The 27,353-nt window shown below is 37.9% G+C and overlaps 1 protein-coding gene across 27 annotated transcripts in view; it reads left to right on the top strand.

Annotated features, from left to right (window-relative positions):
* Positions 1–27,353, top strand: part of SORBS2 (sorbin and SH3 domain containing 2) — a 164,298-nt gene that overhangs the window by 130,370 nt on the left and 6,575 nt on the right. For 8 of the 27 annotated variants that reach the window (XM_071743338.1, XM_071743337.1, XM_071743335.1 and 5 more), the window contains 8 exons: positions 4,880–4,932; positions 5,619–5,791; positions 7,925–9,472; positions 12,208–12,299; positions 13,049–13,095; positions 15,260–15,374; positions 15,471–15,599; positions 16,778–16,981. In XM_071743338.1, coding sequence (XP_071599439.1) covers positions 4,880–4,932; positions 5,619–5,791; positions 7,925–9,472; positions 12,208–12,299; positions 13,049–13,095; positions 15,260–15,374; positions 15,471–15,599; positions 16,778–16,981 — 2,361 coding nt within the window. Of the gene's footprint in view, positions 1–4,879; positions 4,933–5,618; positions 5,792–7,924; positions 9,473–12,207; positions 12,300–13,048; positions 13,096–15,259; positions 15,375–15,470; positions 15,600–16,777; positions 16,982–19,859; positions 20,643–21,752; positions 21,864–24,500; positions 24,609–27,353 lie in introns of all 27 variants that reach the window. The other 19 variants (XM_071743342.1, XM_071743332.1, XM_071743331.1 and 16 more) reach the window with 8 other exon arrangements.

Here is a 27,353-nt window from a genome sequence, read left to right as displayed (position 1 = left end):
ATGATTCTCTTGGGAAGAAGGGTTGGAATACTCACCATTTATGTCTTAAGTTTGTTAAAATTTAGTGGTTTCCTTCCAATAGCTGTGAGATGTTTCTAATTCACAATCATTGTATCTTTGTCTTCGTATCTTTCCAGATCACTAGTGCATTTGGATGTTGATCTTATTATCCTAGGAACTGTGAGTCCTTATCCCCAAAACTTCTCAGAGATTAACACTCAGAATTACACAACAGCCCACATGTCTCTAACTCTCTGACAAATTCCCACTTCTTCAGAGCTGGGCAAGTGCTTTCAGACACAATTAATACACCAGCACAGTAGTATTATGTTATTAAAATATCTGACTGCAAATTCTGCATGTCAAATGAAAACCTTTGTGGCTAAGTTATCACTTATCCAATTTACAACTAAGGTTGCTAATCAGGAAATACTGCAATTAATAATCCAGTTGTAAATTTATAAATCTAGGATGGACAGCCACTGTCATTACTCCAAGTAAAATGCCTCAAGATGAGGTGGTGGGCTGACATTGCCCTACTCTGAGTGGGAGAGATTCAGGCATTCATTCCTTCTCCCCTCTCTCCTCATTTTTAGAGTGGTAGGGTAAAAGTCAAGTGAATCCTGTAGTGATAACTTTACTTCATATGGTGGCTTTACTTCATTCATATCTGTGGTTCACTCTCATCTTCTGTAGCCTCTCCAAAAATAAAACACAAATTGCCTTAAATTGTTAAGTGTTTGTAAGCTACTCTGGTTTGCTTTTAAGCTCTATAAATCTGGAAATACTCATGGTTATAAAATTTGGGCCCAGTTCTCTTAGGCAATAAGCTTCTTGACCTTTACTGATATTTAAGAGTTTGCTCTACATCAGAGAAGACAATTTAAAAACTCTTGCATGATTATTTGAAATGTTACCATGCTCAATAGATCTAGGTTAAATGGTTGTTAAGTGATGCTGGTTTTCTCTTTGTTTAATTTTCATTTTGAAACTCTTTAAGTCTTTGAATATGATATAAATCATGTTCACAAACTACAGCAAATTAAATATTTCTCCAGGGGTAGGAATATTCCAAATAACTTATTGTAGTATGAGAACCATCATGCAAACAAGCCTCTTTGTTGTTTACAGCTTTTGCCTACTTTTCCTAACTTCATTTTCAGTCACCATTAAAGCCTTGATGCATGAAAACAGCTAAAACGTTGGCTTAATTTTAAAAACATATGGGGGGTTTTGAGCAGAACAGAATGAAAATATTTAACAGAGTCTGTGTCTGCTAGTTTGGAGTGGTTGTCTCCAATAGTTATTTTTGTCAAGCAGCCTTTATCCATGGGGCAGTGTTGAATATTCTGGAAGATGCCTAATTAGCTTTAGAAATGGGAGGAGGGGGAGAGTTGGTTTAGAGAAATCATGTAAATGCCTCAGAGCTGATAGGACAGCTACAAACAGTGACATCCACTCTTGGCAGTAAAAAACAACCATATACACTGTTTTCACCCTCTATATGCTATATCAGTGCAGCCTTACCTGGAGGCAGAAGGTAGAAATTCCACACAGCCTGTATCTAATAACATACGATTGTGAACAAAATTAGTATTGTAGAATGTGGAACATACAGTTGTGCCTTTGTACAGAAAAAAGCTTCACAAAAGACATCAAAGAAAGGGCAAAAGGGCAAGTTGCATTCAAGGTGATAAGACTATCTTACAGGACGGAAAGGAAAAGCCATGGTAACCCAGCAGTCAGTTTTGGCCTCACACACACTTCTGGCTGTCTTAAGCTGATCACTAACACACCATTTGTGGCCTGGGGAGTGCTGTGGATAAAGACATTGTCTATGGCTTGGTTTCAGTTGTATCCAGTATCCTGTATTTTCAGACCTCCTTTGGAAGGAGGTCTGCACCCCCCTTGGGGTTTACATCATGGTCTATATAGCCCTGGAGCCATTACAAGTGGTGGAAAGTAATCTCTGCCTCGTGGGTGTTTGGCCAGTATCTTCTGACTGATGGTCTAGGTCCAATCTCTAAAAGAAAGGAGTTGGCACCTACATAAGAAACCCACAATGACAACTAATCTGCACGGTTTATGTCATCTCATGCAACAGTTCTAAGAAATCCCCTGTGAGCCTGAGTTTCCTTCCTCTGGTGGTACTGGACCATGGCAGTGAGTGGTCAACAGAGATGTAGTTGTGCCCTGTTTTGAAGTGACTGATGTTTTCCAGAACAGGCTCTGTGTGTGTTTTGTGAGTAGTGTTGGTAAGCACACAGACATGAGGCCTTTGTGGCATCTATTGTGTTAGAACTGTGAGGAGAGCTGTGGTTACAGTAGCTCTTGGTGTGAGAAACTCTCCTGCAGACAGAGCTCATAATACGAGATGTGTTCCTTAAAATCATTTATGTTGGGTAGTGATGGGGAAATTGTCATAAAGTAGTTTTCAGCTTTCAGAGGATGTAAGGAAAAACTTGAAAATAAGAACGGTATGAGCATTAAAGACTTGGGAATAATTATCTACCTCAGAAAATATTTTAAAAAATAACATGATATTTTGTTTAGACAGAATGGGTTAACAGTAATGCACTCATCATGAGCCCCATACACATTCCAAATATTCAGAAATAAAACAGGGATTATTTCCTAAGTGCTAGGAGCACTATTCTATTTAATCTTTCTGTGTCATACAATGCAATGACAGATGATTTTGAAAAAACTCAAACCTTGAAATCTGTGTTTTGCTAGGAAAATGGGAATGAAATAACTTCACATTTGTCTGCAGGAAAATAGATTAGTTTTAGCAAATTTAGCAAATATAAAATCAAATGCTGTGATAAAACTTGATTGTATCCCACAATTTTGTGTACTCTCCTATGGTGGAAAAAAGCATATGCAGACACCATTGCATAGAAATTTATATGGGAAAGGCCTACATCTCTGCATGAGTGATGCAAACCTTCACTGGTGGAAATACATACCCCTGGGAAAAGCTGGGCACATGATCAGTAATGTTGGTAGGCTGCCTCCAACAAGCCATTGCTACAGCAGACCTGCCCACTGAGACCAGCATCCTTCTGACACCACTGATGCACAGCTCCCTCTTCCTTGAGAACATGAGCTATGTCCAGCTACCTCTCCTTGCTTCTCTTGGTTACCAGCTTAATCCTCAGATTGTGTGAAGATACCTCATACACAGGCTGCAAAATGCAGATCAGAGTTGCCTGAGGACATGCTGATTTCTGAAGAATAAAGATAGTAATTCCCAGTGGGTGGATGTGTTGCCATTGATAACATTTTTTGTGCCCCTTTCTCCTTCCTACTGTAGTGCACAGTCTGGGCTGTGTGCATGTCATTCTCTACTGTAAATGCAATGCAGATGAATAGAGATCATGACTTCTCTAATGTGTCTGGAGGTTGTATTGGATGAGCTAAAAATGACTGCATGGCAAGTAGCCCTTTTTTTTTTTTTTTTTTTTTGAGCATAGCACTAAAGTAATTTTTGGAGCTTTTATTTCTAGCTCCCCTCTTTAGTTCATTGCATAAGTCACTGGAGCAGAGTTGTATCTTGCCAGAACTGGAGCATCAGTTTCCACAACCTGAAAATCTGTGATACAGTACAGCAGTGGAAATATCTATCCAGGTCTTGTTGAATGGGAGCACAGCCACTCCACCTGATTTTGTATCATAACCAAGCTTGCTGAGGGAACACTGTCCCTTCATGCAGGTCATTTATAAACATGTTGAACAAAACTGGACCCGGTACTGAACCCTGGGGAACACCACGAGCTACAGGCCTCCAGCTAGACTCTGTGCCACTGATCTTAGACTACTTGTGACTTCTAGAAACATATATATATATGTGTGTCAGTTTACAAATGTGGGTGAAGTTCTATTCATGAACTTGAAATTCAGATCACTGGGAAAAAAATAATACCTAACTAACGCATGCCATGAGTGCTATTACTTCTGCAAGGCATCCTGTGCAGTCCGTAAGGATTTTTCCATGCAAAGAAGTCCAGACAGCTTCTGTATAGAGAAAAATATTTCCTTCAGCTTACAAAGCTGTGCAGTAGTTCTATTTCTAGTCCATCAGGTTAGCTTTGAAATGACGATCTGGGAATTTAAGACAAGCTTAACTTTTGAATCACACTGCTTTGTACTCTCAAAGATATACCCCAGGTACTGTGCAGTTCATTCTAGATTCATGCCCAGTTACTAGAATTGTAGTATCATCTAATTCTGACTGCAGGCTTGAAATGTGTGAAAATTATTGACATAATTAGTTGGGTTGATTTTGCCTCAATAACAAAATTATGTCGCAGAACTCCATTCCATCTTCCAGGGTTCATGCGGTAGCTCCTACTGTAATGCCGTAAGCACCAGCCTGTGTCTGGTGATAAGAAGTGTCCTTACACAGAATATAAGGTGGTCAACAACTGGCCACAAACATCATGGGATTTTAAAAAGTTATAAATGATTGTGGGATTTTGTGGGAGGAGAAGTTCTGCAGACCTCACTTGTGCATGAAGGAGTTATTTTCAGATGTTTGTGTTTTTATAGTAAAAGTTTATTTCAACTGCTCTGTATCTATTTTTGAAAAGGGTATGGAGAAACATGTCTTTGGGCCATTATTTAGTAGTGCTTTAAAAGAAAAAACATTTCTAAGGTAGAATATGAAATGAAATCTAGTGATGGTTTTTAAGAACTGCATAACTATTCTCCTGAAACATTGCAGCAACTGTGTTGTAGTGCCCAGGATGTTAATCATCATAGCCTGTTTATGGGATTTGTCACAGAGTAACAATCATAATCAACTGTGATAAGCAGGAATTGTCATTCTTTTTCTCAGATACAGAGATATAACAGATTTATGTATTTGTTTTCACAGGCTTCCTTATATCATCACTATTCAACAGACAAAGGCCTGGACAGGCCCTCTAGGTAAGAAATACAATCTCTGATTTCACTAGACATCATACAACCAGAGGGTTTTCTTTGTGACTTGAAGACAGCAGATGTTATAAAGAGTAAGATTTTTAACACTCACCTTGTGATCTGCTGACAAAATAAAGAGATGCATGGTGAGAGTGTTCATATTTTGATACTGAAGTGTAAATCTTGCTTTTGTTAAAAGGACTTAGTGTTCACAGTCAAAATGAGCCATGCTGCATTCTGGATCTTTCCCCTAACATCTCTGAGCTTCTGTCTGATCTGTCAGCAATCTATCATTTTACCTTACTGCCTGTAGCACCCTCTGTGCCATTTCCCTAAGCAGGCTACCTCTGTTCTCTGCCCCCATTTTTTTCCTCTCCTTGTGCTGAACTTACAGTATCAAAAAACAGTCTAAAAAACTTGATGCATTCATTTCAAAGCTTTCATTATGAAAATGATATTCCAATTTTGTATAAAACTGTACAACAATCAGGTGGAGAAGCTGTCCAGCTTTTCTCTGTGAAATATGTTGTAAGATGTCTGAGACCAGTGCTTCTCCCTTTTACAAGTTTTTGATGTATAAGTTCTGGTATTGTTTAATCTATAAACTAATAATATAATTATGAGCTTACTTTTTAAATTCATTAAACCTGCTCTTAGTGTTAGACTGCTGCTAATACTGCTTATTCCTGCAGTTCTGCAAGTACTGCAAGTGACTACAGAAAAAGAAGGAAGTCAGAGCCTGCTGCTATAACTCATCAGAATGCAAACAGGCCTAGCCTGGGTCGTACAGATATGCAAGGCCCATATACCACCCTTAGAAAGCCTCTGACTAGCTCATCTCCTTCTTCCCCATCGAAAGGAAAAGGTAAGTGGAAAGCACATTTGTTGGTAGGAAACTGATGATGTGTTGTACGAGTACATTGGTAATAAATGCATCTGCCTGCTGCTGCCCCATGCACTTCACTGGGACAGTTACAGCAACAGCATTGGGGCTTTCATGAAATGACTTTTCTAACTTGCTTATTCTAACAAAAAAAAAAAAAAAGAGAGAACTAAATGAAGACTATGATTTGAACCACAGTATATAAGCCCATACATTTTTAGTAACTCTACTATTCTCTTACTGATTATTGTGATTTTAAAGCTATTTTCAGTCTATACAGAAAGTAAATCAAGACAAACAGCACATAAGATTAAAGATGTGTTTCCAGGATAGTTGAACTTTCAAGCTGATGTTTTAGACATTGTCACTTATCAGGAGCTAATTAATCAAGTAAACATCCATAGTCTTTTTTTTTTATTTTGTATGTCCTTGTATTTAGTGACACATATGCAGCCTAATTAGCTTCGTTTTCCAGGTTAGCTCACCACTGCATTACTGTTTTCCATGTCTCTCCAGCAAAGAGATAATTAAATCAATTGTTGGTTGGTTTGGGGATTTGAAGTGAGACAATAGGTTTCTAGTAAAACATATAATGGAAGTAATAGGTAGAGTAGTAACATATAAAGTATGTATCCTTCTGTTTAAGTTAATACCCATTTAATTGCTGTACTTTCTAATCAGCCTATAGCAGTATTAGGGACTTTATGATTCTTTGTAAAAGTAGGTTCCCACTGAAAAGAACATAATATCCAGGCTGCATGAGAATGCATCAACAGAAATTAATGAGGAGTATTAAGAGTGAAGTGATAGAAAAGCAAATGTATTTTGAACCCAGTGTTTTAGGAGCAATTTAGAAAGTGGGTAAACTCATCCATTTGGTATACCAGGCCAGGCAGCAACAAGTTCCTATCCTCTGTTTACCTGTATTTACCTTTGCCTACACCTTCAATAACAAGCACTTACCATGACTTAAATGTTTCCTGGTTTTGAGTATCCTCCCCTTAAGACCACCTGCCACAGCAAATGAACTTTCAGAAGGTGTTCTAGCTGCATCACTCCATTCTCTCTCACCATTATGAAACCTACTAGAATGTTAATTTTCATGGAATTAACAATTTTTTAAAGGAGCAGATCATTATAAGCTATTTGCCTTCCTTGGATTTTGAACTGAACTGTTTCAGTTTCTGATCCAGACTCAAATTATTCTTCTGTAAAGCAGATTGAGCTGTTTGAAGCATGTCTCCTGAAAACAATGTTTCTGCTTGAGATAATTTTTGAAAGTTTAGTGCAAGTATGGGAGGCCACAGTTCCAAATTCATCTCACAGTGGCTTCTAGATCTAGTGTGAACATAAAAAAAGTGTTAAAACTCACTGGAAAACTCAGGCTTTGTTACAGAAGTCAAGCTAAGGGTTATTGCTCCTTCTACATGCTGTTTTTTCTCAGTAAACTGATAAATCTTCCTTTACACACACACAGCAGTTTCTCAGCCATCTTTTGCTGCCCTCAATAAGGTGTAGAAAACACTACTCCCTTCAGTGCTATCACACAGGGGAAGAAGAGGCTACATGTGCTGCCTGTGAACAACTGGGAGAAATTTCCCATTTGATCTTAGATAAAGATTTTGCTTTACCTTAACTATCTTAGACAATGCAGTTGCTATGAACTCTCAGGGCATCTTAGAGCACAAAAACTCTGAGCAGCTTCTTTCAGAATGTAAAGGTAGAACAGTCAATATTTGATTGAGATCTAGATTTGTTGTTTGACTTCACTGTTAAACCCTTTGCAGCTTTCACTGAATGTTGACATGCTTCAAAATCAATATTAATGTTTGTTATCTTACTTTGCTTTGCGGGGAGGGCTGTGGAGGGGGTAACAGCTCCATAATTCATAAGGAATTCCTTTTGATGCTCAGATTATTGTGTGTTTCTACAGCTAGAAAATAACTTCATTTTTAGCTCTGTAGCAACCTATTTACTGACCTAAGTTGATAGATGCATTAATTGCTGTCTCTTTTCTAATCTTTCTAATACTTACTGATGTTAATTCTGACTTTCTCAATCTTTTAATTTCTGGCCATGTCTCTTTTTTACCATGCTGCTATCTGGATTCTAAAGGTGGGGATATTAGCAAAGTATATCCATCCCTCTTAAGTTATTCAGTGCACAACCACAACACCTCAAATGAATTAGATTACTGTAGCACTTACAGACAACATTTAGCTGTTCCAAATGATTCAAGGAGGGCAATCAGCTACAAGAATGGCTGGCAAATGAGTCGTCAAAATGCAGAAGTCTGGAGCAGCACAGAAGAAACTGCTTCTCCAAAGAGAAAATCTCGTAGCTGTGATGACCTGTTGGATGACCGCGACAGCTTTCCCGATGCACAGGCCAAGTCTGAAAGCATGGGCTCTCTGTTATGTGAGGAGGACTCCAAAGAAGCCTGCTCCATGAACTGGACCTCCCCGTATGCTGAGGGCCGTGGTAGTAGCAGGCCAAGAGTTCGTCACAGATCTGCACATGATGCACCAGGTTTCCTAAAAATGTACAAAAAGATGCACCGCATCAATCGCAAGGACTTGATGAATTCTGAGGTGATTTGTTCTGTGAAGTCCAGAATACTGCAGTATGAAAAAGAACAGCACAAAGGTATTTTTCAGGGCTGGAGAGAGTCTTCTACTGAAGAGGTGCCCAGAGACATGGTGCCAACCAGAATATCTGAATTTGAAAAATTAATTCAGAAGTCAAAATCAATGCCAAACTTAGGTGATGAAATGTTGTCAACTGTTACACTGGAGCCTCCTAAAATTGGCTTGTGTCCAAAGAGGCGATTTTCTATTGAATCCTTGCTGGAAGAAGAAAATCCAGGCAGGCATCCTTCTCAGGTACAACGGAGCTACAAGTGTAAAACCTTGGTGCCAATTCATATTGAAGTGACTAGCGATGAGCCACAACGATCACATATGGATTTTTCAGATAGTGATCAAGATGGAATGGTTTCTGACCTCAGTGACTTTATCCAGATAGAGGGTTCATCCTTTTGTAGTGAAAGTGACTTTGATCACTTTTCCTTCACATCTTCTGAAAGCTTTTATGGATCAGGCCACCACCACCACCACCATCACAGGCATCTCTTCAGCTCGTGCAAAGGGCGATGCCCAGCATCCTACACCCGCTTCACCACCATGTTAAAACATGAAAGGGCTAAACAAGAAACCACTGAAGATCCCAGGAAACAGGAAACAGAATCTGGTCTCTCTAAGATAGCATTCCTAGTCAGTCCTGTGCCTTTCCGGAGGAAAAAAAGTGCAGCTCCTAAAAAACAAACTGAAAAGAAAAAATGCAAGTCATCTGTATTTGAAGCACTAGATTCTGCACTTAAAGACATCTGTGACCAAATTAAAGCTGAAAAAAGAAGGGGAAGCTTGCCTGACAACAGTATATTACACAGACTTATTACTGAGCTGCTTCCAGACATTCCAGAAAGGAATTCATCTCTTAAAGCTCTGAAAAAGAGTCCCATGCACCAGCCTTTTCATCCACTGCCTCAAGATGGTGCTATCCAATTCCCACCGTACCAGAATGATTGTGGAAGATTACCTCTTAGTGCCTCTTTTGCAGACCTGGACGCAACTAACAACAATGATAGTGTGCTGTATTTCCCAGGTGGATTAACTTTCTTCCTCTGTCCTTGTGATTTACTTACCCAACCTTACTCCCTGTATTTCCCATCCTTGCTCATTCCATTTTCATTTGTGTCATCTATAAGAAGTTTTCATCCCACAAAATCTTAAGGAAGGCTGTCATTTTTACATAGGTGATGAGAATAGATGAGTTTCTGGTCTATTCACAAAATACACTATCTGGACCAACAGTGTATTTCAACTAGTAGGTTATAACCTATATATATATATAACATACAATTAAGCAATGTGGGGTTTTTGTCAAGAAAAAGACCTTTCAGAAAAGTTAATACGTGCATCAGAAGATGCTGGTCAAACAGAAAACAATATGCAGATAGCCCTTCCTTTATTACTGTAAAAAAAGGAAAATAATCTGCATCTAAAATATGTACTGTATAATTCTGTTATATGTAAGTAATAAAAATGTTGTTAATTCTGCCAGTGTCATAGAAAGTTGATTCTGTTTTCTTATGAAAACACACTAATTCTGTTGCTTATATTACTTTTTGTGTGTTGATTACTAAATTTTGTGAATAGAACCTAAGGTCATTTTAGGAAGTTTCCATTTCCAGTGTTAAAAGAATAAAATTTCCAGTTTCTGTGGCAGCCAAATTAGTTCTTCTCAGAATTTTAATGTATCTGTGGCATTTTGAGAATCCAGTCTTCTTACAAGTGAAATTGCCAATATTCAAAACTTGTATGAAACTGTCAGGGTGAGTGTAACTTTTAAAAGTCTCTCTTGACAGTTATCTGGTTTTCAAGTGCCTACTTTAACTTGTTTGTTGCTCTGCTTTTCTTTTTCTCAAAAAAATTGCTTGAGCTTAAAATGTTTTTAAAATTTAATCTTGTAATATTAAAAGAATCAAACTAGATTCATATGAGGAGTACCCAAAGGTGTATCCCAGATGATTTAGCTTAATGGGTTTTTTAGGTCTGTCATTTATTTCTTTTTTAAAATAACATTTCTGTGTTAAAGAATTCTGCTTCTAAACATACAATTCTTGTTGACAGAGCATCTTTGAGAATGCAATGACATTACAGAGCTGTTCTTGAAATCACAAGTGGATGTAAGAAAAAGTATATATATTGGTCTTTATACCAATTATGCAATTTATGATCAGTCCAATCTTACTTATTTTTAACCTCATATCCTTTTCTGTAACTTTTGCAAGTACCGCAATAGAAAAAATGGATTTAAGAGAAATCAGAATTTAAGCTGTTACCATCTCTTCTTAACTAGTTAAAACAGAACAGATACGTTCAGAACAGATAAACCAGTAAAAAACATCTGTAAAACACATTACACAACTAAACTGATCATATCTGAAGCCTGATCAGGATTAACCCTGGCAGGCAGTACAAAATGATGATACTGAACCTGTGGAAATTGCACTGTTCACATACCACAGTTGGTAAATTAGAATTTTCCATTCATGGCTGAGCTCTGCTTCTAGTGAAGTTTCATATTTTGTTGGATCTGTGCGTGTCCCTTACAGACACAGGCCACACAGAGGCCCTAAGGTCATAACAAAAAACCACTGAAAGCTACCAATATTAGCTGCATAAAGAGATGTATAGAAATAAAACAAATTATTCTTCCTCAAGCTGCTACATTTTCACTCCTCCCCTCTCATTTTCTTCCCTTTCTGCTAGAGCTTAGAGAAAAAAAACTACTAAATATGTTTGGAGTGCGTATCTCATTTTTTTGTCCTCACTGTATTTATTGATAGCTTCAAGTTTTTTACCCCAGCATAATGAATGAGATGCTTTCAATTCTGTGGTGTTTTGGTTTTTTTGGTTTTTTTCCTGCTTGTAGTTCTTTAGAAATATATGGGCTTGGTAAGAACAGATTGTGTAACTGAAGTCAAGGGAAGGCAAACCTCAGTTCTTTTTCTCCTCTGGCAAGTGTCACTGTGGCAGTAGGAAGCTAACATAGTAAATCTCAGTAATCAAGAGGCAGTTCACTCCATCCTCTAGTCTGAAATAATTCCATTATATTTTAATTTTTCACTGAGAACTTGCAGAGCTGCAAATACTGTAAAAAATTTATTTTAGTTTTACTAAACATGCAATACATACTCATTATTCTGCAATAAACACTGGTAAACTGTGCTTTAGAGAAAATCTGCCACATAGATTGGTCAGTAATGATTTGTACTCCATGTCTTAAAAAATAGCAGTGTCTATGAATTAACATCCTTTTAAATTCCCTTATGCTGCCTAATAATTAACCCTGGTAAAGTGGAAACTCAGATCACTTAGGAGGAAACCATTTTACTTTAGTATTTTCTTGTGGAATCACACTTTAGCCATGTTCTGTGCATGCCATTATGTGTTTATATCGTTGGCATTCTGAAACAGTTTCTTGCAGCCTGATGGCTGCAACAGGTACTGCTGTGTCATGTCTTCCATTTAGTGCCATAGGGGTATCTCCCTTCATACACTGAGGCATAATTGTGGTCTCTTGATCCTTTAACAACTATTCTGCTGTGGATCAGAGGACAGCCCTTGTCTTTTCTTGAGAGTCAGTATCCTTTTTTTTTTTTTTTTTTTTTTTTCTTTCTTTGAAGGTGCACTTTAGCCATCATATCATGTGCTATTAAAGGTAAAATAGTAGATTTCAATATTTCTTCACCCCCCTAAATGAAACTAAGAAGCATCACAGATTTGAATTACTTTGTTTAATTTACCATGGTTTCATACAATTTCTGTTTTCAGTAGACCAGGATTCTCCTGGAAGCTATTCTTCTGCTTTCACTGATGTGGGACAAGGTACTCCCAGGGACAGAAGAGGAGCTGCAGACAGAGAGGTAGTAAAGCAACAGTAAATAATGCAGCAACATCCATGTGGAAAACTGGTAACAAATCTGAGACAGGATTTGCATTGCTTTTAAAACACTGTAATGGTACAGACCAAAGAAACAGTTACTTATTAACATATCATCAGATGGGACAGCATCATTCTTTTTCACTAAGGAGACTGCACTTCAGGAAATTAAAAGAATAATAAGCTTTGCAAGATAAGCTGCATCTTTTATTTCTGTTTAAATAGATACAGATAGATACCCTGTTTAAATAGATACTAGTTTACTAGTCAATGGTAGGATAGGCTCTATCAAAGTTGACCAGAGTGGGTGTTTGGGACAGAGGAAAATAGCAGATGTGACTTCGAAAAAGATCCAGAGCATTGGACAAAGAAACTTCCTCAATTATTCTATTTTAGAGATCTAGTTGCTGGAGTTCAGGTTAGTTTACTTTTGGTTGGGGTTTTTTTGTTGTTGTTTTTTTGTTTTTTAGTTTTATAGTTCTCTTAAATATAAAATTACAAAGTGGTCTGTACTGAAATTTAGCTGTGATTTCTATTTTTAAAAATACTAAGTCCTGAATACCTAAAGCCCTTAAAAATAAGCTGTGTATTTAAATACCTATTATTGCAAGTACCACAGTCAGGAGCATGTCCTTTCCTTTTTTGGATCTTGGTCACTCTTCTAAAAGCAGAAGCATGTTTACTACGTAGTAATACTGCCTGAATGTATTAATGACTTTTCCTACTTTTCAGAAATTGCCAGCTAGAGCTGTGTATGACTTTAAAGCTCAGACTCCTAAGTAAGTACTATATTTTTGTTCTGTTAAGAATTCATAAATCAAGAAACTTTTTCTTGCACTTGTGACAGCTAACTGCTGTTCTTGCCAGTTTCAAAAGCAAATGTCATGGAAGCAGAGGAAGCTCATTGTCACAGCAGTCTCTGTATTAGCAAACTGTGTGAGAAGTGATTTTTTAATAATAATGTCATAAATTATTTTATTCTCAGTTGTATTTGTTTGACCATATGAATGGCTCTGCATCTCCAGCCTTCTAGAGCAAGGGCTCTGAGGGTCACCCAGTGAGCGTTTTTGTTCATTGTGCATTGTATTTAAGTTGTACAATATCCAGTGCTTAAAATGCTGTCATAGATACTGCACTTATCAAGATTCTGTATAATGCTTCAGCAGCATCTTAGCATACTCTCTTAACAGACTCTCTTCAGGATGTGACAAGTCTGGCACCAAGACAAACCAAAGTGGTCCATAAGAAAAACTAAATCAGGAAACACTCTTCTAAGATGTAAGAGTCAGAGTGCCTGTATTTCAGTCCTGCTGTTGTTCTGATGATCCGAGATATTTAAACAATCTTCAGATGTAGATAAATATTGGCACTAGAATTGCATTGGCTGTATATGATAGAAAACTCACAATTTGAATTATCAGAACAGCAGATTAGCTCTTGAAAAATCAAATGGATTTTATAGCAAAGAACTCCAGGATCTGAAAATGTTCTTTATGACTTGCCATGTTTGAGGAACAGGATGACATCCAGAGGGACAATTACAAGCTTGAGAAGTCATCCTGTGTGTAGCTTAAGAGGTTCAGCAAGGCCAAGTTAAATGCATATGGGTCAGAGAAAGCCCCAGTATCAATAGGCTGAGGGATGAAGGGATTGAGAGCAGCCCTGCAGAGAAGGACTTGGGGATATTGGTGGATGAAAAACTGGACATGAGCCAGCAATGTGCACCTGGAGCACAGAAAGCCAACTGTATCCTGGCTGCAATAAAAGCAGCGTGGCCAGCAGGTGGATGGAGGTGATTCTGCCCCTCTGCTCTGCTCTAATGACACACAACCATGCACACACACACACACACACACACACACATATACACACACTTGCACACACACACACTTCTCCCCCCACCACCCCCAGAGTTCTGCATCCAGCTCTGGGGTACTCAGCAGGAAGGACATGGAACTGTTGGAGCAGGTCCAGAGGAGGGACACAGGAATGATCAGAGGGCTGGAACACCTCTGCTATGAGGAAAGGCTGAGTTGGGATTGTTCATCCTGGAGGAGGGAAGACCTTATTGTGTCCTTTCAGTACTCAAGTGAAGCTTTATATGAAAGCTGGGGACAAACGTTTTAGCAGGGTCTGTTGTGATTGGACAAGTGATACTGGTTTTAAAATAGAAGAGGGTAGATTCAAACTAGATATAAGGATGAAGTTTTTACAATGAGGGTGGTGAAACACTGGAACGAGTTTCCTAGAGAGGTGGTAGATGTCCCATCCCTGGAAAACATTCAAGGTCAGGGTGGGCAGGGCTCTGAGAAACCTGATCTAGTTGAGGAGTCCTGGCTTGTTGAAGGGGTGTTGAAGGAACTAAATGACCTTTAAAGGTCTCTTCCTATCCAAACTAGTCTATGATTCTATGATTCTCAGGCCATTAGTATCAGAAATGGTGAGAACATAAGCTTTCATACTTCTACAAATCTGCCTGTGAAGAAAAATGTCTACAGAAGCACACCAAGCTGTGCTGCTGCAAAAGGTAGTAACAGGACAGAGACATGGGATATATTCTATAGCTTTCCCTACTGATTTAATAAAGAATACCAAATATTTCTCAGGTGACTGTCAAAAGCAGCATCTAAATGGGCAATCCAAAAGACATCATACTTGCATGCAGACCGGGTACTAAGTGCTCTGGTAATAACTAGCGATACCTCCTTGGACTCACGGTGTAAAACAGGCCTATATAGTGTATTGATAGTCCCTGGGATTCATAAATGTAAATAATTTAATTTTATGTGATATAATCAACTGCTAAAGGTACCACAGCTGTGACAGATTTTTCTTCAAAAGTTTAGTTGCTACATTCTGTTTAAGTTCTGTTCTCAGAAACTGTGCAGGCAGAGCAGCTAAATATAAAGCTATCAACATCTGATCTAAATAAATTTGTTACAGAGAGCTGTCCTTTAAGAAAGGAGATACTGTCTATATTCTCAGGAAAATTGATCAAAACTGGTATGAGGGTGAGCACCACGGAAGAGTTGGAATATTCCCGATTTCGTATGTCGAGGTTTGTTCTCTGTTTTAATTTCTTGAATTAGTTTGGGTGATAGATCCACAAACTGCCTGGGAAGGATGGAAATCTGTTTTTTTCCTTTTTCCTTAGAAACTTTCTCCCCCAGAAAAAGCACAGCCTGCCAGGCCACCTCCCCCTGCACAGATTGGAGAGATTGGAGAAGCTATTGCCAAATATAATTTCAGTGCAGACACAAACGTGGAGTTATCACTTAAAAAGGTACAGTTTAGATCTTTATCAAAATACCACTGTAGCATCTACTACAACATTGTATTAATATAGAGATAAATACTGTGCAATCTGCATTCAATATTTACTATGCACAAAGCAATGTAATGGTATGAACCTAACATAACATCTTATTGGCTTGCAGTCTTTCACAGCTACCTGAAAAGAGTTGTGCATGCAAAATGGGTAGTGGTAGATTAGCATATGAAAGCATCTGCTGACTGCCAATGGAAACTTCTAGTTTTAACTTGAACTATACACTCCCTTTTTATAATAATTATTTGTTGCTGTCACAATTATCCCGGTAAAGTTATTGAAACAAAAGAAAAGGACAAGTTGATAAAATTTGAAAAAATATGAAAGAAAAGCTTAGAGATATTTTTGTGGAAGTACTGCCAGTTTTTTGCAAATGTTTAATTTAATAACAATCTGCTTTTTATAACATTCTCATATTTCTATGCACATCATAGTTGTTATTGCACGTGAGCAAAATGAATGTTTAATTTCTGAGATTAGTCAGACTGGAATACTATCACTGTAGAAAAACTTTAAAATTGCAGAAATTATATTTGTGGTTGCAAGTAGTATATACCTTTTATCCACTGTAAAGTTCTGCCTCTTAATTATTTTTTAAGAACTAGAGTTTATAGAAGTTACTCAGTGCCCATCATTTTTACACAGGAAAAGCACTTCTTTCTCTAATCTAAACTAATTTTTTTTAACTTCCTACCTTACATACTCCAGTTTTAATAGTAACAAAGCACTTGTGTGGATTTAATTGTTGAATTTTTACCAAAATGGGCATAGCAGCCACTATTGCATGTTACAGTTAGGGGGTTAGCTAGTAGTTTGGTCAATAAGTAAAATGGGTTATGTTCCAAAGAAAGTTTAAATGTTAATCCCCTAACAGAGAGTGAGAGATTACCTGAGATTCCCCTCATCTAAAAGAATAGTATTTGCAGTCCATGACTAGGTCCCTGTTTTGCTGGAATGGTTGCATACATGGTTATTATAAATGGGAGAAGAAATGTGAAAATGGAGACAATTCCCAAGAGTTATGGGAACAGCACTGAAGAGAAAAATAATTGGTGTGTTAAAATAATATCTGATATTTAAAAAATCAACTTATGATCTGTCTGCTGGTAACTCATTTTCATAATGCATTTCAGGGAGACAGAGTAATTCTTCTCAAGCGAGTTGATCAAAACTGGTATGAAGGTAAAATACCTGGAACCAACAGACAAGGCATCTTCCCTGTTTCCTATGTAGAAGTCATCAAAAAGAATGAATCAAAAAGTGTTGATGACTACCCTGATCCTCCAATACCCCAAAGCTATTCTAGTGACAGAATACACCATTTAAGTTCAACTAAGGTAAGGATTTTTTTCTTTACTATCACCCCTAGAACTGAGTTTAGGACTCATAATTTGTTGTTGTTGTTGTTAACATAAGATAAAGCTGAATTTATACAATAAGGTAGAATGCAAAGGTAGAATTGCAATAGTAGCTTGTTATTGAGGTATATTAATAGCTGAGTGTGTGTTTTACATTCTGCCAGAATTTTTGCTCTTTTCTTCATTATCTATTACACTGTTGTGGGTAGGTCCAGGCAAAATTTGGGCAGAAAAATCAAGCCAGTGGAATAAAATTTATATCAGACTTTTAGAATTTGAGCATTAAGGGTATGCCTAGCAGATTTTTTTGTAGTGCCACATGAAGGCACTCCCATCACACAGCTGTCCTAAAAGCCTGCAGTCCCATAAGCACGCAAAGGACAAGACAGAGAAGTTAGCATGGGGACAGAGCTTGCCAACAGCATTGTCTTTCAAAGTAAAGTAGAACAGGCAAAAATTCTCTACTATAACCTTCCATCTTCACACTCCACTGTTTCTTTTACTACTGAGGCAAATGTCATCACACTGTCAACAAGCTTGGGTTCTGTCATTCATAGTTGTAATTTTTCACACCAGATGTCTGTCAGAGGTTCTGAATTCCTTTCCTTCCCAGTCTACATAACCACCACAAATCACACTACAGGATATTGCAAAAAGATTCCTGCATTCTGGTTTATTATTCACTTGTGAGACTTCACAGTCACCTGTGAGGGGAACACAACCTCATTGGCAGTGATAGAAACCAAGGAAGTTTCTGTATGCAAACTGATTAGCATTAATGTACTATCAAGAATTTTGCATGCTCAAGATGGAAACTTCTAAATCTTCTTTACCTTTGTTGTTTATCTATTCAGCATGGGCAGTGGGGTTTGGGTGTAGTTATGAACTTCTTCACATGCTATTAATCTCTATTTCTTTCAGTTGGTTTTCCCCCTTTTTCTACTTCAATATATTTGCATTCTGGTGCTCCTTTAGAGCCCTCAACTTTGAGATAAATTCCACATGGTCTGCTTATCACGAATGTGTCACAACAGAGAACTAGGTCCTCTCTCTTCCATTCCAACAGAATTGTTGAACTGAAGTGGCATTACATTCTGTAGCTGCTGACTGAGGTATTTAAGCTTGTTATTAAGGAATCCAGAGGGTACTGAAGGCAAGGAAAGAGCATGAGGAAACTTACATGCTTGGCATATGCTTAGTATTACAGAGACAGCAGATGCTTTTCTCCCCATTCTTCCTGGAGCAGACTTGTCTCTAAAGCATCCTGCAGCTAAAGCTGGTGTTTTGTGTAACTCACTCTTAAAAATACATCTTGTTTCTGAATCCAACTGTATTCAGAAATGGCAATACCATGTAAGAAGCTATGTGGTTCCTGAGTACCTAGAAGGACTTAAGCAGTCCCAAAGGTGTTCTGGAGTTTACCACAATTATTGATACCACTTTTCCTACTCCTTTGGAGGTTTTTTAGAATGCTTCACCTGTTGCTAGAGCAATTGTAATGAACTTCTCTGACATAACTGCATTAAAGATAAATAAACAATGCAAGTCAGGAGCAAGCTTTGCTCTAACTTGTCCTAGGCCATCTGTATCTTTGGCTCTAGTGCAGCCTGTAGCCACAGGAAACTAAAAATGGCAATGTCTCCTTGGCAGCGTTGTTAACCTTAAAACTACAGGTTAGAGGTATTTGTTCAAGGGAAAAGATGAAAGAGATTGAGTATCGCATGTTGCAGCTTAGCTCTGTTTTAGCAGACTGCATTGTAGCAGTCTGTTTACTTTGGTACAGAAGACTCCATAAGAAAAGGTTTGTCTAACTATAAAATAGAGCTGTTTGCCTCAAGAAAACTCAAGCAGAAGGTAAGTAAATTTCTATCCTGTGACATTAATTTACCCTTTTGAAATTACTTTTCGAGAGCAATATTTAAAATCTAAACTAGCCCAGATAATTTAAAGATATACATCTAATTGTTCTGAATAATTCTGACAATGAGATCAAAATATTATTCATTCAGTTTTAATTTTGAGGATTAATAATAACAAAAATGCATTTTCAGTATTTACTGAAGCAATGGATATCTACTGATGCTGTGTACGTATGACTCACCAGTCTCTCATTCTTACAAAAGGACGTTTCTTTTACCAGAAGGATACTTCAATCAATATTATTTAATGTTACTCAAAGTATACTGCTGTGCACTGTGTTGTCACTATTCTAATAGCATTGTTGACTGCCTATCTTTCAGAAATGTTGGTGTCATTTTTAACTAATAGGGTTACTTTTGATGAAAAATGCCTTCTGTATCTGCTCATGCCTTAGTAAAAGTATGCAATGTATTAAAGATGTTTCTTAAGCATTTAGACAGAAGTACTAAGAAAATGTAGTAGTAACATTAGGGATAACTACAAATCACCTCAGTTGTTGCAGTTTAAAAGAAATGCTTAATGACACCTGAAGTGTACTTCTGAAAATACTATTCTTAAAATAACAGTAATGGTTCAGGGGAAATTACATTAATATTAATTGTATGATTTAATAACTTGTGACAGCCTCACTAACAGAGTGCCATAAGTCACATAACTTTAGGAGATCAAATGCAGGTCGCCTTCATGAATGTAACCATCCAAATCTGTCTTAATGCTTGACATTTAACCCCAAGCCAGAACCTGATACAGTTTCATTTTTCAAATGTCTTTCCGGCTGTTCTGATTCATGAGTAATGATTTCAGACACCCGTGCTCACTGAAATGGTACCCTGTGACCCAGAGCATGGCACAGATATTTTTCTTTCACAGTCTACTCATATCTTAGTTCTCTGTCATGCTGTTTATTTAAATTCCCATGTTTTTCTTATTTTCGAAGTTGCCTTCCCAGGCACTGTCCCCACCTTCCAAACACCTTTCCTCCTCTTGGTCACGCATTGATCAAAAGATTCTCCAGGCTGTCACTACTGACTGGTTTTCAAGGACTGCTGGTTTTTCACCTGCAAGCATGTCCATCTCAAGCATGTCTTCACCATTTCCAGACAGTTTTCTTTGTGACTTAGAAGAACTCAATTCTTTGGCATTAACAACATCCCAGTTTGTAGCCACAGGTGATAGCAGTCACCAAGTTAAGGATGATGACTTTATTCCAAATACAGAGGTCTTTCTCAGCTCTCCTACGGCTCTTCCTCTGCCCTTTCTTGTGTCTACCTCTGTCTCATCTTCAGCCACCTCATCTTATGACGTAGCACATAAGCATCCCAGCAACAATACTAAACCAGGAAAAGACTTGAGAGGTATACTTGACTCTTCAGTTACCAAAGTAACTCAAGACTCATCAGATACTACAAGACAAGCTGAACATGTTGGTCCTGTCCATAACATCTCTTCACCACATGAAGGTGGCTCCATCTCTAGAGTGCTAGCTGCAGCTGCTGAAGTAAAAGAGGAAATCTGTACTGCAGATCTGTCTGTTAATATAGGCAGTCAGGCAAAGCCTCAAGAATCAGATTTCTTCAATGGAGCAGAAGACACAACAGAAGAACTGACAAGACTCTATATAGAGGAGGATCTGGAACATGATAATTTAGAATTCCCCATAGGAAGTGGAGGAGACTCCATAGTACATTATGAAGGATACAATTCACCAAATATTAATAAGGTATTTTAACTTCAAAAAAAAAAAAAAAAGGTTTCTGTGTTCACATAGCTTACTTAGTATAACTATTCTCTGCCTTTTCTTGTACTTGCATGTTTGTGTTGTGCCTAGGCAGTTTTATGCTGTTGCACTGGATAAAAATTGTCAGAGTCTAGGGATAGTCTCTTCTCAGAAGCAGCCATATACACCATTTTAAGTTTGATGGTGTACCAATTCTGCTGGTCCTTTCCCTTCTGTCCTTGTTAGCTACCATCAGGCTTCTGATGTGAAAAACCAGGGAACCATTTTCCTCCCTGGCCTCTTACATGCCACCCCTTTTGAGCCAGAGGCCCCAGCAAGCAAATGCTGTCAACAGTCTTCAAAGGGAGGGACATGCCTCCTGCAGAGACTCAGCTGTTTGTAATTCACACGTGTCTTCACCAGCTGATATATTTATAGTAGACTGTTACGAGAATGTGACTAAAAATAACAGATCAGATTATGTTTGGCAGCTAAACAAATGCTTCCCCCTAAAGCCCTCCCCAGTTCCTCTCTGGGACAGTACAACAATGAACTATCCCAGATGTCTGCTAGCTGTTAAATGCCACAATATTGCTAGACAGTTTGTGTAGTTTCTGGGCAGTTTTAGTACAGATATTTTCTGTCCAGCACTTATTTCAACAGACTGTTAAGCAGTTGCTTTGGCAGTGACATGCAAACATGTAAGTCAGATACAGAGGACAATATGGTTTAGTCCAAAGGTTAAACTATTTAATTAGAAAGATTTTGAAGGCTGCCTCTGCCCTTACTTGACCTGAAAAACACAGGAGAAAACAGTCAAGAATATAGGAGAAATCCACTGCCACAAATAGCAACTCATTTCGATGGAAGGAAAAAAATTCTTCCAGAATAGTAAAATGGGTAATGACCAAATCAGTAACACATTTCTGACTGTTCAGGTTAGTTACATGACTCTTTATTCACCCTTTTACATTCTCCACAGCTGGTTTTATAGCAATATGACTTCTCATTTTTCCTCAAACACTTAAGCCAGCTCTAATTTCTGTGGAAACATCAGGAGACTCTGATCCTCCCTTCCACTTTTCTTCTAATCTTGCATTTCACTTTGCCAAGGCACCAGCTTCTCACTCTGTTCCTACAACATCCCAGTCTACTGCTTCTCTCTCACCTCCCCTCCTTTCTAAACCCTTACATCAGCAGGAGCAAGACTCACCAGAGCTAAAGGTAACTACAACTCATGTATGGATTGTTGCAATTCTCCATATCTAATAAATAACTGCAAGCCTAACACTGAGTTTGAACTTTTCAGATGTATTGTTTCCTTTACTAATATTATATAACATAGCACTTTGACTATTAAGATAGTCATCAAATGGATGACTTCTTCAAATGGAACACAAGGTAAAACTATAAACATTAGGATACAATGAAATAGCCTAAGAGACAAACACTGATCAGAATGCAGAAAGCCTTCAACTCAATTTCGAGTCCATACCAGGACATCAGTAATTCTTATTTAATAGAAAGGAACAGACAAGCTCAGAGACACTAAGTAAAATTTGTAGTGTAAAAGTGTTTTCAATTTCAATCCAAAGCCTGGGAGAACAGTCATAAATTTCAAAAGAAGGCAGAGGGTCATGTTCTAAACATCAGTACTGTCATTCACAGGCTGGACCAAAGATTATTTCCTCTTCAAGACTGCCCTTTGTGTCAGCGTTGCAGCTCTGTGATAGAAAAATGAATTCTGGAAATCCTATTGCTCTAGATAGACAAAGTCAGTTCCCAGTGCAGTTTAGACCCAAAGTAAATTTCCATTGCTGACTTCCAGAGAGTTCATTTGCTCATGAAAATGAGAAAAAGTCAGGTAAAAAGTCTGAGAAACCATGCTAGAAAAATGGATCATCACATCCATGGTCAAAAAAGCCCCTAAAATATCTTTCTAAAAATCCACCACAGTTAAGAGTGTGTGTTCACACTCAGATATAATGGACTTGGAGAAGTTCTAAGGTCCACCAAATCTGTTGTGTTTTTTCTAAAGTAGGGAAGAAACATAAGGGTTCTTTCCAGGACACGAATCTATTATAGGTTTGAGTACAATTCACCTCAAAGAAGGGGTAAAACACAGCATTACATTTGCTTGTGGAACTTTGAATAATTTATCAGTTGTACAGTGCTTTTGATGGGTACTTTTTGCTAACACTAACCAAGAAAATTCAGAAAATTCCTAATCTACACTGAAAATCTTTTCAGGTGATCCTGATAATCCTTGCTCATGTTTGATCACAGTTTGTTAATCCCAGCTGAAAATAGAAGAAATATCTGCAATGAAAGTTAAAAGATCTGCTTCTAGGAACCTCCTAAACAGTGTAGTGCTTTACATTGGGCATGGCAAGACAGTAATTGACCAGGAGAGATGTCTCCATCTTACAACACAACAGCCTGAGTACTGAGAAGAACTAGAAGGCTAAGGGCTCCTTGTCGTTTTCAATTTAAAATCTGGGTTATTTTTTAAGTCTAAGGAACAGACTCCTTTATGAACTTATTCACTATTGAGTTTTCTATTTGAAAAGTCTTGAAACGATCAGATAAAACAGATTTTTTGCACAAAATTTTGGAAAATGATAGATTTATTTCCTTCCAAAGATAAGCAAATATTTGTCAGCAGTCAACACTGGCTACATTGCCCAGATAGTTGCAGTATAAGTATAGCCAAGTTTTGGCTGTCATCAAGTTGAGAAGGAAGGGCATTTCTTATCCTCTTCTCTCTGTGAATGTCCATTATTAAAGCCTTCTCTCACCTGCTGCAGCAGAAAGAACATGAGACATTTCCAGGATTCAAATATCACAGGCAAAGGGGCTTCTCCAGAGTACTTTAGACAGTATACTGCTACTTTGGTAATTTTTTTGATGTAAAAATATATACATGCACACATAAGTATATGTAAATATATATTTATATATATATACATATATGTATGGAATGTGGCACAAATCTAAAGCATGAGCAGGGATTTGGGCAGTAGAATACAAGGAGCTATTGCTGGCAAGTGCTACTTTTCTCCATGTTGGTGGGAGGGACGTGTCCTCCAAAGGAAGAACTCTGAAGACACTTTCCAAGAGAAATTATGATGTTTTCCTGTCTCCTTGGCCTCTCTTGATATCCTTTTTTTTTCTTGCTATTCACCCTTTCATCCCCTAAGAGGGGAGTGTTCTCTTGTTTTACCACATTCTACTGGCAAACATTCACAAATGCCAAACAAAAGGCTTTCAGTGTCAGCATTCCACTCCTCATGTTCCATCAACTCTCCCCTGCCTCTGAGAATTCACATTTGCTGCACACACACTCTGAAGAGCTGAGTTCTGACACATATTTAGCTGATTGAGAGTGATGTTAACAGAGCAAGGACTTTCCCTTGAAGTATTTCCCATCAAGGATTTACTTGCTTTCTAAATGCAAATTTAAGGTCCATGCCCTGTTTAACAATAAGGAAGCAGTTGCTGGTATTTCTATGACAGTTTTTCTGCTCTGTGCTGTTGAACTTTTCTATATTATTAACTGAGCTACTTTTGTGGGCATGCTTGCAATAATTGTTCTTTCTCCAACTGCATACACTGTACTTTATTAATCTTTTAACCGTTATGTGTAAAGGCATGTTTCAAAGCAGCAAACCCCAAAAAGATACAATGGCAACAAGGAAAATATACCATATACTAATAGTACCATTATTTGCACCTGTAACACAATTGCTTTTTGTTATCAAGAAAAGCATGTCCACTTTGCATGTATGAATGAAGTAGCAAAAACCCCTTGCTGCTTCATTCTTAAACTCTCACTTGACACATTTTCTGTGGTTTTTCCAGGCTAATTTAAAGAGACAGATATTTGTTATGGGTAAGCCTCCTCGTAGCCCAGTGATGACTAAGAGATCCTGCAGCTCACCTGTCAGAGGTCACAGCTATTCACACAGGGTATGGTACTCACTGGATGCCCAGTGTGCAATAACAGCATTTCCATAGAAAAGGGCCTCACTGTCTACTCTTTCAGTATTTTGCTTTTGTCCAAGTGTCTCAGCATTGTCAGTATGCTGCAGATCCTTCCTGTTGTGCTTCTGTGTGATGTCTGAGTAAAGCCAACAGGTCTGTGTGTGACAAAATATATTTTATAAATCCATTAGTGTACTGTATCTCTGCCGTACTGCATAGTATTTCCAGTGCTACAAGATGTAAGACAGCAATTTTTATGACATTTCCCCTGTGTTCTTCTAAGTTACTCCTCTATTTCAAAGCATTTCTACTTTTTTAATATTACAGCTTCTAAGAGTCAAAAAGTTTTACTTCATTGCATATATGCAGGCTGAGTTTTTGCTTATGAACCCATGTCCTTCTTCTCAAAATGTTTTCTTGCTACTTTATTATGTTCATTCACTACTGTCCTTCTTATCCAAGCACTGCTATTCCAGTGTCATACTCTTTAGCCTTTCCCTTCATACCTGTTATATAAAATTAACATGACTGTAACAATTTTACAAAGCCAGAAAGGCAGAATGTTTAGCAGATGCATGTGTTTCATTCAAAAACCTGATGTATATTATGAAGAGGGGAAAAAAAACCCCAAAAACAAACAAATAACCCAACAAACAAACAACAGAAACAACAACAACAAAAAAAATTAAACAACCAAAAAAGGTCTAAACTACATGAGAATCAGAATTTATGTGTTATGTTTTACTTTCAGTTTAGGACTAAACATTCTTAACATCTGGCTCTTAAAACTTGGAATTAACTGTTTTCCATGCTGTTGCTGACAGTTTTAGGTCATCATCTTCCTCTTTTTTTTTTTTCAAATTTTAATTTAAGATATTCCGGTTTATGCAACTGTTTGAAGTCTTGCCTTTTTGGCAGGCCTCTGTTTGCTACCAGGTCTGAGGGACCATGACTTTCTTCACTACTGAAGGAGACAGATTATAGGAAGGCTGGGATTCTTGTAGTAGCAGATCAACAACATTCCAAAAAAAGTCCAACTGGTAATAAGATCCATAAAAAAGAGATTGAGCCCTATTTTAATTTTTTGTTTCTCTAAATGAATGGCAATCAGTCTGTTAAGTGGACTATATTGGCCAGTGCTTAGTACATTTATGTCTTTAATTCCAAAAGCAGAAGAATGCAAATTGTACACCTTGTCTGCATGTACAGAACTATGTAGAACTATTATACACAAGTACATATCAATCTTAACCAGAAATCCGCTTTACACCTGGGACCATTTACTTCACTTTTAATGTTTTCTGGGATTAGGCTCTACATTTTTTTTCCCAAGAAACAGGATAGTGTAGTAAACTGAGCCTTAGTTGAAAACTGGAAATCATAAGCACCAAGAGTTACCCATAGGGTGGTGCATTTCATGACATCTCTTGAGCACACTTAGCCAGATCTTGCAACAGTTCCCATTCTAGCCAATGCCACTGTATATGGGAATGAGAGCTTAGGGAAAGAAACCAGAAAGCTTGTTATCAGCTGGGGTACTATTGAGGAATGTATTCAGATAGAGAGCAAGCTCCAAGGTCCTCCTGATAAGCATAGATAACTTCACCTTAGTTTGTCCAGATACTAATTCTGGCAAACTTTTCTCTGCAGCACTAACACTGAGCTGAAAATCTTCACTCACTTTAATTTATTTTCATCTGTTTCTACAGTAGTTAACAAGTTATAAAACATGTTAAAGCATTTAAGCATATGCAGGAAAAAAGATAGTATTGACCTACCTAATTTCTTCCTGGCTTGGTATATGTTCAAAGCAGGAAATCACTTGTAGTATTGTTTAGGATGTTTACTTGTATTGTTTGCAAGAAAAATCTCTAAACTCAGCATCTCTGACTATCTTTGACATTCAGTTCAGTTGCAGGCCTGACGTGAAATTAGCAGAGAATAGGATCAGATTCCAGTCTGAATACCAAGCAATCTGCCTAGTGGAATGTTCTCTTCTTGCTTGACAAGTCAGCTGTTGAAGGGAGCTTTCTGGGAACTGAACTGTCTAATCTGTAGTCTGTCTTGTTCAGTACTTCAGTAAAAGATATCCATCTTTCTTGTACACTACCAGAGGGAGTTAAACAAGAGAGAGAAGACAGTCAAAGAGAATAAACAAATCTTTTTGGACTTTGAAAACCTCTTTCCCACCTAGCTGTCATTTATACAGATAAAATTTCTGTAATGTGTCTGTAATGCCTGCATCTTTAGGCACCTTTTAAAAACTATACAGACTGAAAAGGTATAGGGAGGATGTTAACAGCATTTTATGATTATACACAATATAGACACACAAATGTGAGGAAAAGAAATTTAACTACTTCAGTTTCACCTGGAAATGTTGGGGGGGGGGGGGGGGAAAGGTGATAAAAATCCTAGTGCATTTGAATGTTCAGTTGATATCATCAGGCTGTGGCTATAATGGACGACTCTGTTGTCTTCAAGAGTAAACTGAAACAAGATGAACTGAAAGCTTCCCAAGTCAAACTTGGGAAAGAAGGAACCATGGAGCCTTAAGACAATGCCCCTGGCTTCAAGATCAGGTTGCAGTTTATTCAGTTCATGAAAGGAAGTGCTATGAGTTGTGTTTGCTATCCACACTCCCAGATAGATATGGTTCCCAGACTTGGATCAGACTGTCAGGCTCTACAGCACAGCCATGGGGCATCCTCAGTCAACAGAGGACATGAT

Source organism: Heliangelus exortis, chromosome 4, assembly GCF_036169615.1.
Source record: "Heliangelus exortis chromosome 4, bHelExo1.hap1, whole genome shotgun sequence".
Lineage (NCBI taxonomy): Eukaryota > Metazoa > Chordata > Aves > Apodiformes > Trochilidae > Heliangelus > Heliangelus exortis.
Note: the sequence above shows the minus strand (reverse complement) of the source record. Positions and strands in the feature narration are given on the sequence as shown.